This window comes from Bos indicus, chromosome 6, assembly GCF_029378745.1.
Source record: "Bos indicus isolate NIAB-ARS_2022 breed Sahiwal x Tharparkar chromosome 6, NIAB-ARS_B.indTharparkar_mat_pri_1.0, whole genome shotgun sequence".
In the NCBI taxonomy this organism is placed as follows: Eukaryota; Metazoa; Chordata; class Mammalia; order Artiodactyla; family Bovidae; genus Bos; species Bos indicus.
The window spans coordinates 67,461,629-67,479,505 of record NC_091765.1 but is presented as its reverse complement, the minus strand read 5'-3'; the positions used below and the strand labels follow the sequence as shown (position 1 = coordinate 67,479,505).

The window sequence follows — 17,877 nt, the reverse complement described above, 5'->3', positions numbered from 1 at the left end:
TTTTTGTCACAGATTATTTGACCATATAAGCATGGGTTTATTTCTGGGCTCTCTACTGTACCACTGGTTAAAAACTCTGACCAGAAAAGCCTTGTCTCTTGGTAAGCATCTGGAAGGAGGAGACAATGTATTATGTTTCTCTTGAGGGGTCACATCATGCTGTTAGGGTTGTGCAGTTCTCTCCAGTACTTCATAAATGTAAATGTTCATGAGTTTGACAAGATCTGAGATATTTTCCTCTGCATGAATGTAAGCAAACTTAATAGAGGTAAAGATTTATTTAGAAAATAATATCAAGCAAACCAAACCAAGCAGTCCAACCTTCAAGTTTATTTAAAAGCAGTTTCAAAGAATGTCAAAAGTGTTAGTTGCTAAGTCCTGCCTGACTCTTTGCGACCCCATGAACCATAGCCTGCCAGACTCCTCTGTATTTGGGATTTTCCAGGCAAGAATACTGGAATGGGTTGCCATTCCCTTCTCCAGGGAATCTTCCTGACCCAGGGATCAAACCCAGGTCTCTCACATTGCAGGCAGATTCTTTACCATCTGAGCCACCAGGGAAGCCCAAAGAATGTCATTGGGGATCCAATTGATAATGAAAACATCAAACTTACTACAATATTCTTCCCTCTTGCCATGTCTCCCTCTGTGTCTCCTATGTCCCTGCATGCATGCATGCTAAGTCATTTCACTTGTATATAACTCTGCAACCCCATGGACTGTAGCCCACCAGGCTCCTTTGTCCATAGGGTTCTCCAGGCAAGAATATTGGCGTGGGTTGCCACGCCCTTCTCCAGAGGATCTTCCCAACCCAGGGATCGAATCTGCATCTCTTGTGTCTCCTGCATCGGCAGGCGGGTTCTTTACCAGTAGTGCCACCTGGGAAGCCTGTATCCTTAGAGCAAACAAAATGGTTCTCCTTGCTCTTCCCTCAAGACTTCTCCAAGTCTATTCTCTTTCCATCTGCATCATGAACTGGTCTTTTTTCCCCATTCCTCAGCTTCCCAGATGTATTTCTCCCTGCCTCCCTCACCCCCACTTGCCATATTGTTTCTTTTCCTGTAAAGAAAAATCCTGTCCATCTGTCTCAGAGTTCTTCTTATTCATCAGCTCTTTTATCTATTACTTAATCAGTATATAAAAATAACTAAATAGTGGGGTACAAGGTTGTCAAATGAAGTATTAGAAAAAATCATGAGCGAAGTTTTAAAATGCTCGCACATTGCAGATTCTTATCCCAATTTTATTTTATTTTATAGGTATGACATCTAAATCTGTAAGAATTTAAAAGATAAGATTGTGTGTACTTATAAAAACAGTATCATCCTTCTATAGTCAGTATAGCTTTAGTTTTCATTATGGAGATATTTGTCTTTCTTCCAGATAAGGAATAAACATGTACAATGAATGAATTGTTTTGCAGTCTAAAGAAGGTGCATTTATTGTCAGAGATTCAAGACATTTGGGATCCTACACCATTTCTGTGTTTATAAGAGATAAGAGGTAAGCAATTGTGATTTTGGTCACTTTAGAAATAACAGTCACTGGGATAGTCATTGTTAAGGAGACACCATCGCATAGAGAATGGAAGTGAGAGCCTAACATAGAAAATTGCTGGCCTGGATGTTGGGACAACTAATTGGTTCCAATTTTATCCCCTAAGAAGCTCTGTGTGTGATATTAAATATAAGTTACTTACACTCTCTCGTCTCCTTTTCTCAAGTATCAGGTAAGGAGATTTGATTAGTTGTAGCACACACTGCTGATGCTTTCCTCATATCCCTTGTTTAACCCCAGGGTTTACCTACAGAGAGCTCTCTTGTATGCAGAAAGCTTCCTGTTTCTTTCTTCCTGAGAATGTTCTTTGCCTACGGGTTCTCGTGGTGGGCTAGAAGTGACTAAGAACATTGTAGGGGTGACCCTCCATCCATGTGAAATAAGGGATAAATTCCTCAGCTTCTTCGCACTTTAGTGGGACAACTCCGAGGTGTGTTCCACGTTTCTCTCATGGCTTCCTAAAGGGTTTAAGTCCCACTTGCCCATAACAAACCTGCTCATCAAGACACCCTATGCTGGTTTTCCTCTTTTCTTTGTCTCACATCTCTCACAGGGCATTTGTTTACTCATTGGACTGATACCTGATTCAGTAGATACTTATAAGTGTCCATTACGAGCTGTACGTTTTTGGACACTAGACGTTACCTAGACATCTTTGGCTGAAGTTATATTTGAATCTAAGACCCTAATACTATAGCTGTGGAACTTTCCCAGCAATGGTGAGCCACCTGTTTATTGTAATCCTATCTACTTTTCAGTGTGTAGTGAGGATACAAGGTTTTAAAGTCGAGTCCTGTTGCTTAATGATTGACTTGGTTCCAAAGTGATCTTTTGCTTGTTTACGAACTCACATTTTATTGGTTGTAGAGATATGGAGGCTACCATCAAGCATTATCAAATTAAAAGGAATGACTCAGGAAAGTGGTATGTGGCTGAAAGACACCTGTTTCAATCAATCCCCGAGTTGATCTGGTATCACCAGCACAATGCAGCCGGTAAGTTGGAAAATTCAGGCTGGGAAAGTTGGGGAGCCAGGCCCCAGGCAGGTTATGTGTCTTTGGTCAGACATTTAACAGGAGCAAATGTCCCTGTAGAAATGTTTAAGAGCTTGAAATACAACCTGTCTTCTGAGAAGTTCTCCTCCTCAGGAGAGGTGGAAATGTTTTTTTGTTTTTCTAGTCAGAGGGGCAAGAGGTAGGTTGATTTTCCACATTTCTGCCAGTTTAGAAGAAAGATACATGACAAAGATTCAAAAGGCCATTTAGTCACTATACGTTTGTTCTTGAAATTTACATGGCGCTAAATGTAATAAAATTTCAAATGTCTTAAAGAATCATGCTTTTTTTCCTTTGCCCCTATAAATTTGCTCTCTAGATAGTTACAGTAGAAAATTACCCTTAAATGTCTCATTCTCTGTATTTCCTGTTTGGAGAGCAGGCATAGTCTTTCACAGTTATAATCTGACTTAAGTATACCATACCAGAGTCATATTTAACCCCCTCCTCTTGCTGTTATTTGCAATAATGGCTACTTTTGCAAACCTATCATCTGTGGAAAGATGTAAGATTCCAGAAAGTTCCATCACAATTACAATCGCAGCTCTGACCTTCAGCCCTCATTCAGTCTATCCTGGACTACTCTGAGTCCAAGGGGAATCTCTTTACCTCAACATTATAGAATTGGGAACCCAGTGCAACTTTCATACTGTTTTGATTTCTTGATGCTCAGTACTTTTTAAGATTTTTCTCATGAAAAGTTGTGTTGACAAAAAGATTCCCTTTTGGAAAGCAGTCACTTTTCCATTATACTGGTTTTTTATATCAGGAATAAATCCATGGAAATTTTATGCACTCATGGGCTGAGTCCACCTGGATATTCCTGGTGGTCACTGGGCATTTGGTTAGAGAGGAAGTGGCAATGTGTTTGAGTAAGGCCAGTGAGGACGTATCTGTGGCCAGAGATGGAAACCCTTAGAATCAGATCAGGTCTGAGTTTTCTTCTTCACACTCTTCTTTCCTCTTCCTTCAAAGAAGAAATTTAAGAAACTGAGTGTTTGTGGTGGTGAGGTTAAAAAAAGTACTGAGGCAGATCAGGATGTGCTAACCTAAAAAGATGTTAGTGAAAAATTGTTTCATAAAGGAAAAAAAAAAGTGCAAAACAGTATATTTATAGCCTCACTTTTGTAGAGTAATACACATTCACACAGACATGTGTGCCTAGGAAAATTCTGTTAAAGTTTAGATAATAATTTTTAAACTAATAAGATGATAACAGACTATAAACTGTTAATGTTTACCTCTGCGGAAGGAGACTGAGGGTAAGGAAAACTTTTATTTTCTGCTTTGTAGATTGCCCTAGGGATTTTTAAATTACAATATACATATATAAATTATTCTTACAGTGTGTGAAATACCATACAGATAACTTTTAAAATTAAAGTTAGATCAAACAATAATAAGATGAAAGATAGGAGTTGAAAACTAATAACTATGGCTGTTGTTAGAGAGAAAAGAAAGTAGAAAAGAGATAAGACAAAGAGGAAGAAAAATGATAAGAGGAAAGGCACAGGATCCAGAAACAACTAGTATTTATTGAAGACTTACTTTGGGGCAGACCCTATTTATGTCTACTTATTTATTTAATCCTCAGAGAAATCCGATGAGGTTGATACTGTTGACATCTCCATCTCACAGGTGAGGAAACTCAGGCATAAGTTGTGCTCAAGGTCACACCATTAATAGGTATTTGAGCCAAGATTTGAAACCACAGAAATCTATGAAACCACTGGAGTCATTCAACCCACTGGCTCCACAGTCTGTGTTTAATGCCTGATGTCTTTTCCAGAAAGAAGTAAATTAGATTTTTGGAGAGACCATTTTAGAAGAGGCTTGAAACCCATGACTAGCCCATCTACTTTTTGACTTCTGGTCAATTTAGCTCATAACAATCCATTTCCTTACCAGAAGTAAGGACAGTGCAAAGAGAGTGACAGACTTTTTTTGTTTCTATCAGAGAGATACATTGTCACTAAACTATTGGTTCAGTTCAGTTCAGTTCAGTCGCTCAGTTGTGTCTGACTCTTTGTGACCCTGTGAATCGCAGCACGCCAGGCCTCCCTGTCCATCACCAACTCCCGGAGTTCACTCAGACTCACGTCCATCGAGTCAGTGATGCCATCCAGCCATCTCATCCTCTGTCGTCCCCTTCTCCTCCTACCCTCAATCCCTCCCAGCATCAGAGTCTTTTCCAATGAGTCAAATGTTTGCATGAGGTGGCCAAAGTACTGGAGTTTCAGCTTTACCATCAGTCCTTCCAAAGAAATCCCAGGGCTGATCTCCTTCAGAATGGACTGGTTGGATCTCTTTGCAGTCCAAGGGACTCTCAAGAGCCTTCTCCAAAACCACAGTTCAAAAGCCATCAATTCTTCGGCGCTCAGCTTTCTTCACAGTCCAACTCTCACATCCATACATGACCACAGGAAAAACCATAGCCTTGACTAGACGGACCTTTGTTGAAACTGTTGGTAGTAATTCACAAAATAAAAATATTTGCAAACAAAAACTTTGAATTCAGAGGGAAGTGTTAGGGTGTTAAAGCAATTCCTCTTGTGTTTTCTATTTGGATTATGTGTTATGGAGTCCCAACTCAATGAGGGCTCTAACTCCAACTAGGTCTTCAGAGTCACTAGTAGGCATGCTTTCTTCTGTTCAAATTTCTACCATTCTCCTCAAAACCCTCTTTCCAGTATTACCCACTGCCCATCAGCAAATTGCCTCTCTACTTCACTAAGAAAATTGAAGTCTAAGAGGTATAAGCTATGTATAAAATAAGCTACAAGGATATATTGTACAACATAGAGAGTTACAGCCAATATTTTATGACTATAAATGCAGTATAACCTTGGAAAATTGTGAAATACCTTATTGTACAGCTGTGACATATAATATTGTGCAGCTGTGACTTATATAATATTGTGCATCAACTATATTCTGTTTTAAAAAATTAAAAGAACATCAAAGTCACCAAACATGAGCTATCTCAATCTCATCCTTTTGCTTGCCACGCTCTTACCCTCATCTCACTCCCTCCAGCATACAGCATATTTTTCTATAGTGAAATCTTGGAAATAATTTTAAGGTCGATTTATAGTCATTGATGTACATCGATTATATGTTGAGTGTAAGAAGCTTATAGCAAAACATTTCCATTTCCATGAAACATACAGATGTGTATATATGTTCAAATATAGAGATTTTTGCAAAGATGGTCACAAAAATGATAACAAAGTATCTCTGGATACTAAGATTTTGTAAGGGACCTTTTCATTTTTGTATTTTCTTGGCTTCTTTAACTTGTGTTCAATGAGCATATACTATATTATGAAAAGTCTTTTTCAAATAGGAAAAATAACCAAACAGACTAGCTGTAGAATACTTTCTCTGGCTGATCTGTTTAGGGAATGGTTCCATCTTCTGGTATATTTGGCTTTTTCTCTTGTACCAGGAACTAGAATTGAAATGCTCGTTTCTCTTTCTCCCCAGGACTCATGTCCCGTCTCCGTTACCCAGTTGGTCTGATGGGCAGTTGTTTGCCGGCCACAGCTGGTTTTAGTTATGGTAAAGTATGCATGTGTGCTTAAGTAAAAATCAAACCAGTAAAGAGTCTACCCCAAGTTTTCTCTATGTTCTTTAAATTCTCAGCTCTTTTGAGATGTCTGTCTTGAAAAATGTTTTCTCCTCAACGTTTAAATCTCCTTTCTGAGATTTAAATGCATCTCATGAGGGCATTTAAACTTTGGGGGGAAATATTTCACTTTTCTTCAAATTTCATTATACATTATTTGGAACCTGTTTGATAAATTCAAATTCTTTTTATCTGAATGATTGGGTTGTTGCTCTCTGGTTATGTGGGTGACTGGGAAATGACTTCTTCCCAATGGGACCTACTAAAATAAACTGCTTAATCTGTCCTTTTCACCTTTTCAAATAGAACTTGGGTGAAGTTTGAACTATTTTCTAGTGAATGTGGTAGTTATGAATCTATAAGAATAAATAAGAGCCAAAGAATCTTTCTTTCTAATTTGGTGATATTTTATTTCCTTAAATTTATCTCACTATGGGGACTAAGAATATGCTTTAAAAAAAAAACCACAATTATTGTGTAGCAGGTACCCAGGACTCAGTCTCTGAATTGGGATGGAAAAGTGATTCCAGAGTGTTATGTGTGCTTAGATCATTTCTCTGCTGCTAAGTCACTTCAGTCGTTGTCGACTCTGTGCGACCCCATAGACGGCAGCCCACCAAGCTCCCTCGTCCCCGGGATTCTCCAGACAAGAACATTGGAGTGGGTTGCCATTTCCTTCCGCAATGCATGCAAGTGAAAAGTGAAAGTGAAGTCGCTCAGTCGTGTCCAACTCTCAGCAGCCCCATGGACTGTAGCCTAGCAGGCTCCTCCGTCCATGGGATTTTCCAGGCAAGAGTACTGGAGTGGGGTGCCATTGCTACCCCATAAATACTACATGTTTAAAAATTCTATCATTAGCAATTTATCCAAGTTAAATATGGTCCTCATTCATTAAAAAAATAAACTTTTCAATATTTAAATATTCTTAACAGTATATAGTTCATAGATCTAGAGTCTGATTAATTTTGTCTAATTTTGATTACTTTATATAAACAAAATTCAACACCGTGCATACATGTCTGGCTTCTTTCTCCCACGGGTCCATGAGTGGATTCACTCGTGGTGTCGACTGTGGTTGGTCCATCTGTGTGGCGCTGCACTGCTCTTTTGTGACTATACTGCAATGGGCTTGCCCATTTTTCTTTATATAGCCATTTGGGTTGAACCAATTTTTGGCTTTTCTAAATAATATTATTATGAACATTCTTGTATGTCTTTTGATAAAGTTTAATCACATTTATGGCCAGACAATGTTGGATGTATACTTAGAAGTAGATTTGCTGGGTCATAGAGTATGCACACACTCAGATTTAGTCAGTTTTCCAAAGAGCTTATCCCAAATTATATTTCAATCAATGACATATGTGAGTTTCAGCTGTTCCACATCTTTGTCCTTGCCAGTGTTTCGTATTCTTGTGGTTTTGTTTGTTCTGGCTTGGTTTTTGTTCATACCCCACTCCAGTACTCTTGCCTGGAAAATCCCATGGATGGAGGAGCCTGGTAGGCTGCAGTCCATGGGGTCGCTAAGAGTCAGACAAGACTCAGCGACTTCACTTTCACTTTTCACTTTCCTGAATTGGAGAAGGAAATGGCAACCCACTCCAGTGTTCTTGCCTGGAGAATCCCAGGGACGGGGGAGCCTGGTGGGTTGCCGTCTATGGGGTCACACAGAGTCAGACACGACTGACGCGACTTAGCAGTGTATGTGTGCATATCTCATTTTGGTTTAAATATGCAATTTCCCTGATCAACTTTTCATAGGTTCAGTTGCCACTTTGGGTATTCTCTTTTGTGAGAGAAAACTCTATTCAAGTTTTTATTTAACACTTAACAATAGGATTATATGCCTTTTCCTAGTTGATTTATTCTTATTTTGAAAAGGAAGTCTTAGGTTGGTTATGTATTTTAAGAAATATCTTTCCCCAGTCTGTGGCTTACTTTTTCATTTTCTTAATGGGCTATATTTGATAAATAAGATTTTATGAAGTATAATTTATTAATATTTTCTTCTATGGTTATATTCTGTTGAATAAATCTATGCCAATCCCAAGGTCATGACTATATTCTCCTATGTTACTTTAAAAACACACCTACTATTGGAAAGGAGAGTACCTTGCAAAGCCCGATACAAGGGTCCATTAGTCCTTATAATTCTTTTTTGGGGGGAGTAGAGGAGAATGTGCTTCACAGCTTGTGAGATCTTAGTTCCCTGACCAGAAATTGAACCTGGGCACTGGACAGTGAAAGCATGAAGTCCTAACCACTGGAGAGCCAGGGAATTCCCTTCAATTCTTTTAAATGCATTATCTTCAAGTTCCAGCAGATGGTGGCATTGCTATATAAAAGGGGATACTAAAAAGTTAAGATTTGATTCTGAGTTTTCCAAAGCATTATTTTAAAAATAGTCCCCCCCCCCAACCACTGATTTGCTTCTATAGGATGAGACATATTCAGTAATGTAATTCTCATTTCAAACGTACACTTAGATATAGGTTAGAATCTTAATATTGAAAATATTTATTAGATGAATTGATTAGGCTTTTTGCAAAAGAGAAAGGGCAAAAAAGCCCTTTGGAGTGGGAGTGGCAGAGGAACAGTAAAAGAAACTGGGATGGGGGTGGGGGGAGCCCAGGTTTTATCTACCTCACAAGTTTACTTATCAGAACAAAACCAGTGTGGGGATGTACGTATTTAGGACCACATCTGGTTTTGGCAGGTTTAGTTTAGAAAGACACAGAACTGTGTTTCCTTCTGGGTCTCTCGGGAAAGAAAAAGCCTGTTTTGATAAGCCATAATTTCTCTCCAAGTAAGTGAGATTTGTATCTTTGTTTGCTTTTATTTATTTAAAATAATGTGTTTATATGGCACGACTCAACATATAAAATTCCTTTAGAACTTATTGCATTTAAACTTGAATTCTGGAATTACACTTTTAAGCCACAATGATAGTATTAAAAATGGTAACAGGTCCTTACTACTCATTTATAAATGTTTTCGACCTCTCTGAAAAATAAAAGAAAATAGGTCGAGATAATTCCTAGATCTTTTCTAGCTCTAAAATTTAACATTTTTCCTTACTTGTAACATGGATATTTTACTTTTCCAGAAAAGTGGGAGATAGATCCATCTGAATTGGCTTTTGTGAAGCAGATTGGAAGTGGTCAGTTTGGGGTGGTCTATTTAGGCCAATGGCGAGCACATGTCCAGGTAGCTATCAAGGCCATCAACGAAGGCTTCATGTCTGAAGAGGATTTCATTGAAGAGGCTAAAGTGATGATGTAAGTATACACAAAACCCAGACAAGTAGACACAACATCCAGGTGTCATGGAAAGAACATGGATTTTGGAGTCAGTCACTAGTGGATTTGTGTCACAACTCTGCCCAAGCTAGTTGTGGGACCTGGGCAAATTATTTGACTTCTGTGTGGCTTGAGTTAGTTCATTTTTCTAAGCTTCAATTTCCTCACCTGTAAAATCTCACCTAGAATCTCTATCAGAAAGAAGGAATTAGAATTTAAATCCTTCTTCTGAGATGTTTAAATATAATTTGAGCAATTTAAACTTTGGGAAAGATATTTCACTTCTATTTCAAATCTCATTATACATTTTTAGGAGCCCTTTCGATAAAGCAGGTGGAAGATGATGGTGAAAGGGGTGATAGCAGAGATGGAGAGACGAGAATAGTTTCAGGATACATTTTTGAGATAAAATTATCAGGACTTGCTGATAAATTAGATGTAACAAATCACTTAAGGAGACTGCGGGACCAAAAAGTGAAAACCAAGGTCTTGGGTGCACTGTTAGGCAGAGAATGGCACCATTTACTGAAATGGGAGAGACTGGCTGAGGAATAGTTTTAGAGGAAAAATGAGTAATTCTGCTTTGGACGTGTTGAATTTGAGAGACCTATTGGGTAGCCAAGTATGACCAAGGGTCAAGTGCATAACGAGTCTAGAGTTCAGGAGAGAGGTCAGCCTGGTCACCACAGATGACATTAAAAACTCTGAAACTTGATCTGATCACATGGGAAAAAAGAACAATTAGAAGAAAAGAAGACTACAGAGTTTGAAAATATTTAAGTAACAAATTTACATAAATATGACATGTTTGTTCTACAATGAATCATATGCATTTTTCTAAGATGAGAAAGGAATGTGTATTAATGCGTCCTAAAGTTACAGCAAACAACGTTCTTTTTCTGTTTGCATCTTTCTGTGCCCTTGAAAAATATTTGTTCTATTTGTTAGACCGAACCATACAAGTGAAGGTTTATTTATTTGTTCTTGCCTTATTTCTGATAAAGGTTATTTCTTTTTTTCTGATAAACTTTTGCTAGTGATCTTACTGAGCAAATACAGTGTAATGTTCTAATTCTCAAATGCTTACATGTGAGTATCAATTTGGCAGCTTTCTCGTGGAAAATTAGTTTTACATTTCAAGAATTACCTCCCTGCCATTATTTTGCACGCATGTAAGCTGCATCCCCTAAGTGAAAATACACTTCATGAATTAGAAAGGTAAATCAGAGAAAATCTACACATATAATATGTACATGTGTGTGCTCAGTTGCTCAGTTGTGTCTGACTCCTGTGATCCCATAGAATGTAGTCTGCCAGGCTCCTCTATCCATGGAATTTCCCAGGCAAGAATAACTGCAGTGTGTTGCCATTTCCTACTCCAGGGAATCTTCCCAGAGATGGAACCCGTCTCTTGTGTCTCCTGCACTGGCAGGCAGATTCTTTACCACTAGTGCCACCATATAATACATATATCTACAAATTAAAATCATGTAGAGCTGCTTGAATAGCTTTCTCCCCTACTAACTGGAGTGTTTCTGTTTGCTCATTATATGGGAATGTATCAATCACTCATACATGTTGTTTTAATATAATTAATCTCCCTGATGCATTGATCTTGTGTTATCTTTATGAATGGAAAGAAGTAACATTTCAAGGTACTTTTGACTAGCAAAATGTTAGTTTATTATACACCTCCTAAAATTACAAACATTAATTTGAATATTCTATTCCATATTCAAGTTGGCATAAAAGGGCTTTAGGGACTAAATATTACAGTACAAAAGAAACAATAAACTTTTGAGAAATAGATGACTAAAAAGTTTTTTTCTTTTTTTAAACTTTTTATTTTATATTAGACCATAGCCGATTAATAATGTTGTAGTAGTTTCAGGTGACCAGCAAAGGGACTTAGTCATATATTTACATGTATCCATTCTCCCTCAAACTCCCCTCCAATCCAGGTTGCCACATAACATTGAGGAGAGTTATCTGTGCTATACAGTAGGTCCTTGTTGTTTATCCATTTTAGATATAGCAGTGTGTACGTGTGGATCCGAACTCCCTAACTATCCCTTCTCCTCATCTTTCCCAGCTGGTAACCAAAAGTTCATTCTCTAAGTCTGTGAATCTGTTTCTGTTTTGTAAATAAGTTCATTTGTATCATTTCATTTCTTTAAACAAGATTTTTTAAAATGTATTTTATTTTTGGCTATGCGGGTCATTGTCGCTGCACGGGCTTTTCTCTAGTAACGGTGAGCCTGGGCTGCTCTCTAGCTGCGGTGTGCATGCTTTTCATTGCAGTGGCATCTCCTGTGCGGAGCACAGGCTCTAGGGCATGTAGGCTTCAGTAGTTGTGGCTCCCAGACAAAGGCGCAATAGCTGTGGCGCACAGGCTTAGTTGCTCCATGGCACGTGGGATCTTCCCAGATCAGGGATCAAACCTGTGTCTCTTGCATTTGCAGGTGGATTCTTTACCACTGAGCCACCAGGGAAGCCCCTCATATGTATCATTTCTTAAAAACTTTATTTTAGTGTATTTTAGTAGGTAATATTCAAGAACACAGTATGTGTGTGTGAAAAGAGAAAAAGAGAGGAGAGAAAAGTTCAAGCAGCTGAGCACGAATGTTTTAATTCTCTAAAGTGAAATTTTCTTTAAGTTATCCAACAGTTCAAAGCTCATTTCTATGAGGTGTCACAGCCATCACCCTTTTAAGAGACATAAAAGTATGATATGGGTGTGTCTGTGTGTATGTGTGTGATTACTAAATACATAGAAGAGTTTCATGTCAGTAAATGTTTTTCAGTCTTCAACTTAATCTAAAAATTTCCTTTAAATGCATTTATTAGTTATAATTCAATTTTCTAAAATTTCTCAATTTATAAAAATTCACATCAATTGCTCTTTCTTCCCTCTGTCTGTCCTGAATTTTTTGTCTAGACAGCTGTGATTGGGGAGGTTGAAACTCAAGGACCAGGAACTGGGCAAGGGGTAGCAGTAAAGAGGAAACAAAAGGCTTACAAAATGGAAAAAAGAAAAACAGAATATGGGGCATGGACTATCCTGTATGTATCACAACTTAGGAAGTAGTACCGCATGACCTCTTGACCCCACTCTCTTAGCACATAAAGTGGAAAAGAAACTGTCCTACTTGCTCTGTGGTTGGGTTAGTTTCAATCATAGCTTGATGATGAACATCTTGTGGAAATGGTAAATATCACCAGTTGAGTTCAAACACTTGAAAACACAAATTTGCTCATGGGTCTATGTTTTCTTCCACAGGAAGTTATCTCATTCGAAGCTGGTTCAGCTTTATGGAGTGTGTATACAGCAGAAGCCCCTTTACATTGTGACAGAGTTTATGGAACATGGCTGCCTGCTTAACTATCTGAGAGAGAGAAAAGGAAAGCTCAGCAAGGAGATACTACTGAGTGTGTGCCAAGATATCTGTGAAGGAATGGAGTATCTGGAGAGAAACTGCTTTATCCATAGAGATTTAGTAAGTACAGTGCAAATTTGCTGACTATTTTGTGTATTAAACATATATTCAGAAGGACATGATAAGTTAGGACTTTCAACACTTTGAATAATGCATCCTTTGGCTTAATTTTAAAACATTTTTCTATTCGTGTAATTTGTTGGGAAATGTAGCTTAATTTTCTATTGCCTACTGATGCTGTAACCAAGTAAGATGTTACTCTACATATGTCTTGAACTAATTATTCACCAACAAATCAACTACTTTCCTTTCCTCTCTCCCCCTTTCTTTGTCCTTCTCTTACTGCTATCTTTATTTCAACTAATAATCTAATACATATTAAGTGCCTGTATATGACAAGCTCTCTGCCAGGTGCTGGAGGACCATGCTGAAGCCCCAGCCCCAGTGGGTCTCACCCAGGGGGCGAAACTGCCTCCAGGTGGAGGTGGTTTGGTTCTTACAGCATCATAAAAGCACTACTGGCATTATTGAGAGGGACTCGAAATGTTAAACCATTCTGTTCTGTATAGCTCAGAACAACCCTCCAACAAACAAGATCAAAGCTTGTTTTACCTCAGAAGCAAATAGCTCTGCTTCCCTGCCTTGCTACCTCCCCTTGAAAAACATTTTCTGTCTGCTCCGTATTTATTCATGATATTCGTACTATTCCTTCTGTGTCCTTTCATGTCTCGTTTCTAAGTTCCTAAATTAAATCCAATGAAAATTTGAGAATTTATGAGAAGTCCCTGTTACTGACACTTACAGGTAATCCTGAACTTTCATCAGCCATGACTGCTGCTGCTGCTGCTAAGTTGCTTCAGTTGTGTCCGACTCTGTGCGACCCCACAGACGGCAGCCCACCAGGCTCCTCCGTCCCTGGGATTCTCCAGGCAAGAACACTGGAGTGGGTTGCCATTTCCTTCTCCAATGCATGAAAGTGAAAAGTGAAAGTGAAGTCGCTCAGTCATGTCCAACCCTTAGCGACCCCAATGGACTGTCATTCAGGCTGGACTATTTTGGGGAAAGAAAGGGGTCATAATTTCATTAGCCCCAGCACACCATTGCTTGTCCTACACATGATTTAGAGCTCTCATTGGCATTTATTATTTACTACCTCCTTTAATAATTGTTTACATTGTTTATGCAAATATTAGACTCCAGACTCCTTGACATCAAGGCGTAGACTTCTGAGCTGCAGTTCAGTGTCATTAGAGTGCAAGTTGCTGAGCAATGGCTCTCAAACTTAGCTGGGCATTAGAATCATCTGGGAGCTTTAAAACATCACAGTACCGAGCCCATACCACCAACCAATGAAATTAGAATCTTTGGGGCTAAAATCTAGTGATCAACTGTTTTGGAAAATTTCCCTGATAAGTTTGTTATGTAGTCAAGATGGCATACCCTGCCTCAGCTAGTTGAAATCTCACCTTTGTTTCTTACTAGACATGTGACCTTAAGTTAGTTAACTAGTCAAGTGGTGTTAATTATAGCACCTCCTTCCTCTGGGCTTACTGGGAGGATTGCGTGGATTAATATGTGTAAGCACTTCAAGCAAAAGCCCCACCATCGTTTTACACGCTTCATGACACATTCCCCAGTGTCTGGCCTGAGTTGCCGTTGAGCGCACATTTTGTTGGATGGATATGGTATCAGTTCCACCTAACTCACCTTCCTAGTCTCTGTGGTTTGTCCTCCCCATAAAGATTAGAATTCAAAATTCAGTCAGGTGATGGTTGAGGTAATTCCATTTGCTCCAGCTGTCTTCTTGCAGACCTGCCTGGTCTTGGTTCCTTCCTCGATCACTTTCTTTTGTGTCCTGTCTTCTCCACCTACATGCCACTCAAGATATATTAGCTAACAATGCGTGTGTTCTCTGTCGAGGGCTTGCCTTGTGGTTTGACTTTGAGATCATTGCTGGCACTTGACAACATCTTCCAGACTGGCTCCTGCTGGCTCTCCATTTCAAGTTTTTTCTTTTGTTTTTGAACTAACTGAACCACAAATTAGCTCAAAAGAGAAAAATTCTGTCAAACCTTTCACCTACATGAGGCTAAAAAATCAAGTCAATGGTTTTTCTGACTAAGCTGACTGAAAATAGATTGTCTTGGCATCAAATAGTTTCTGCATTATATACTACTATATTTAGTTCACTGTGGTTTAATAAATAAGAAAATATCAATTGTAAACAGTTCAGTTCAGTTCAGTTGCTCAGTTGTGTCCGACTCTTTGTGACCCCATGATGTTACATTCAATGAAATGTAAATTTTAAATACAATTTGTTAATTTCTATAAATAATTTTATATAATGAATATCCCAAAGATATATAATGATCTTTTATTTTTCATGCATATTGGACTTTCCTCTTTTTACTTATAAAGGTAAAGTTTTAAATACACACTGTTTTTTATATCAAGATTCATAGTTTTTTACCTCTTAGGTTGAGTTTCTCCTGATACTTGTCAAGGATACTTCTTGAGAAAGATTACACATTTTAAAAAGGAAAAAAGTTAGTTAAAAATTTTCTTTTTTATCATTTCTTAAAAAAAAATCACTAAAATCCATCTCGCAAGGGCAGATACATTAAATCCTATGTAGCATTGACAGTTATCACCATGAAGTAACATGGGTGTTCACTCAGATGTAGTGCTGAGCCACAAACGAAATAAGGAAAAGAGTACAAACTCTGTAAAGAAAAAACTTTGTATTCAAACCTGAATTCTTTTCTTCTTTTTATAGGCAGCAAGGAATTGTTTGGTCAGTTCTACATGTATAGTAAAAATTTCGGACTTTGGAATGACAAGGTACATGATATACTTTCTTTCTTTCTTTGCTCATAGTAGGGACTCTTATGTTCGTCTACAGACAAGCTGAAGGTGTTATTGGCATTGCTCTTTCTTCCCTGAGGGAAGTGTTGATGTGGTTGGATATCCTGCTGACCCACTTTGAGTTTTAGCACATGCACCAATTGAGCTATAAGGGAAACTGAGACTGTGGGTTAGTCTTCTGATCTGTCAGGTCATTATTAAAAGAAGTATGTCATCCCTTAAGAATAAAAAGAATTTCTTAGTCTACTTATCATATGTAGAAGGTTAAGAGAAAAGTTTTCCTTATATATTTCTGAAATAGAAAAAAAACAAAAAGAATTTGTTTACTCAGCTCTGATTTTGCTATCCTTTTCCTGCATTTCTCTTATCAACTGTAGTAGCTTACAGACAGCAAGGGTGTGAAAATAAGGTTGGAAAACCTTATTTTCAACAACTCAGGGCAATTTATATTTTGAGTCTGCTTCCCTTCAGGTTGCTAGAAATTTAATCCTAGTGATTTCAGGGTTTCTCCCTGGCTCTCTTCAGGGTCAAAATCCAAACTCCTTCTGTCTCATGGGGCCACATACTAGAGATGGCCTGACTGGTCCCTGTTGCTATCCACGGACACTGGCTTCCCTGCAGCCACCATCTTCCTGTTTTGTCCTGGTCTGACTCTTGACACAGGTGGTTGCTGACTCATCCTGAATTTCTGTCTGCAAGATTCCTTCATGCCTGGCATTATTAAACCGCAGGCCTGTTTTAGACTGAAGAATTGCTATGGTTTTCTGGGATTCAAATATAAACACAATGGAGGTTTGGTTTAAGGAGGAAACTGTATAAAGGTTACTTTCCCACCTTGATAGCAAGGAGAGAAGGTATCCTTAGCCTTTCTGTGGCAAAATACTTTGTATTTTAGAAATCAGAGTTAACTAAAAGGATTAGAAGTACACAGAACTTAGGGGTGATTAACACAATGTGCTCTGAACTCTGATGGCCCCAGGTACGTTTTGGATGATGAATATGTCAGTTCTTCTGGAGCCAAGTTCCCAGTCAAGTGGTCCCCTCCTGAAGTTTTTCATTTCAACAGATACAGCAGCAAATCTGACGTCTGGTCATTCGGTGAGTGAATTTGATGTTCATTTGTTGGAGCTTTATTGAATAAAATAGAGATTGCTCTTTTAACGTTGATTTCTTGATATTATCTAGCTAAAAGTCTTCTTATAACTGTGTTTCTGTCTCAGGTGTTCTAACACATCAGATTGTCTTTGGCAACTGGTAACCTTCTTACGTAAATTTGCCTTTGGGATCTTTCCCTTTCCCACTGAGCACTTGCTGTAAAACCATTACCGAGTCTACTGATTTAGAAAACAAATTCAGCCAAACTTCCCACACCACAGAGACTTGCAAGGAAAACTGATCTTACAGTGTCATTTATTCTTGAGTGTAATTAAGAACCTTCATTGCTTGACTATCAGTGATGCCATCTCATTTACATTATTATTCCCATATTTGGTGAAATTAGACATAGGCTTCCTTGGGGTCTATCAATTGCTATTTATATTGGGTAATGTTCTTCATTGAAAAAGAGATACTGTGGACCCATGTCTGATAGAATTTGTTCTTTGAGTTGACTTCCAGAAAATGGCAATAAATATATAAATAATCTATCTATTCTCTTTTACCTGGGCCTTCCTGGGTGCCTTCTTAGGTTTTGAGAGACATCTGTACCATCAAGGGGTGTGAATGTTATTGCCCACAATAAGGTTTAGCTTGTATTGATCTCATTAGCTCTCCACTGACATGTGATAGTCTTGGCTGGTGACATTTTAAGCTCTGCTGGAGAGCAGTTGAGTTGTGAGACCAATGATAGCAACATAAGGATCTCATCAATGGTGGTTGTAGAACAATTAGAAACCCTTGAGTTTTACCTGACCACCTGTCTTTCTTCATCACTGAACAGTGAGCTTTTTAAATTCTTAAGAACTTGGACAGGTTTCAATCTTAATTCTGTGGCTCTAACATAAGGGTGGAATCTGATCAATACATAATACATATTT

The 17,877-nt window shown here is 38.3% G+C and overlaps 1 protein-coding gene across 3 annotated transcripts in view; it reads left to right on the top strand.

The window, feature by feature from the left end:
- Window positions 1-17,877, top strand: part of TXK (TXK tyrosine kinase) — a 60,236-nt gene that overhangs the window by 38,101 nt on the left and 4,258 nt on the right. For all 3 annotated transcript variants that reach the window (XM_019962709.2, XM_070791411.1, XM_019962710.2), the window contains 7 exons: window positions 1,424-1,503; window positions 2,425-2,552; window positions 6,099-6,173; window positions 9,347-9,518; window positions 12,820-13,036; window positions 15,753-15,817; window positions 16,821-16,939. In XM_019962709.2, the coding sequence (XP_019818268.2) occupies window positions 1,424-1,503; window positions 2,425-2,552; window positions 6,099-6,173; window positions 9,347-9,518; window positions 12,820-13,036; window positions 15,753-15,817; window positions 16,821-16,939 (856 nt within the window). The remainder of the gene's footprint in view (window positions 1-1,423; window positions 1,504-2,424; window positions 2,553-6,098; window positions 6,174-9,346; window positions 9,519-12,819; window positions 13,037-15,752; window positions 15,818-16,820; window positions 16,940-17,877) is intronic.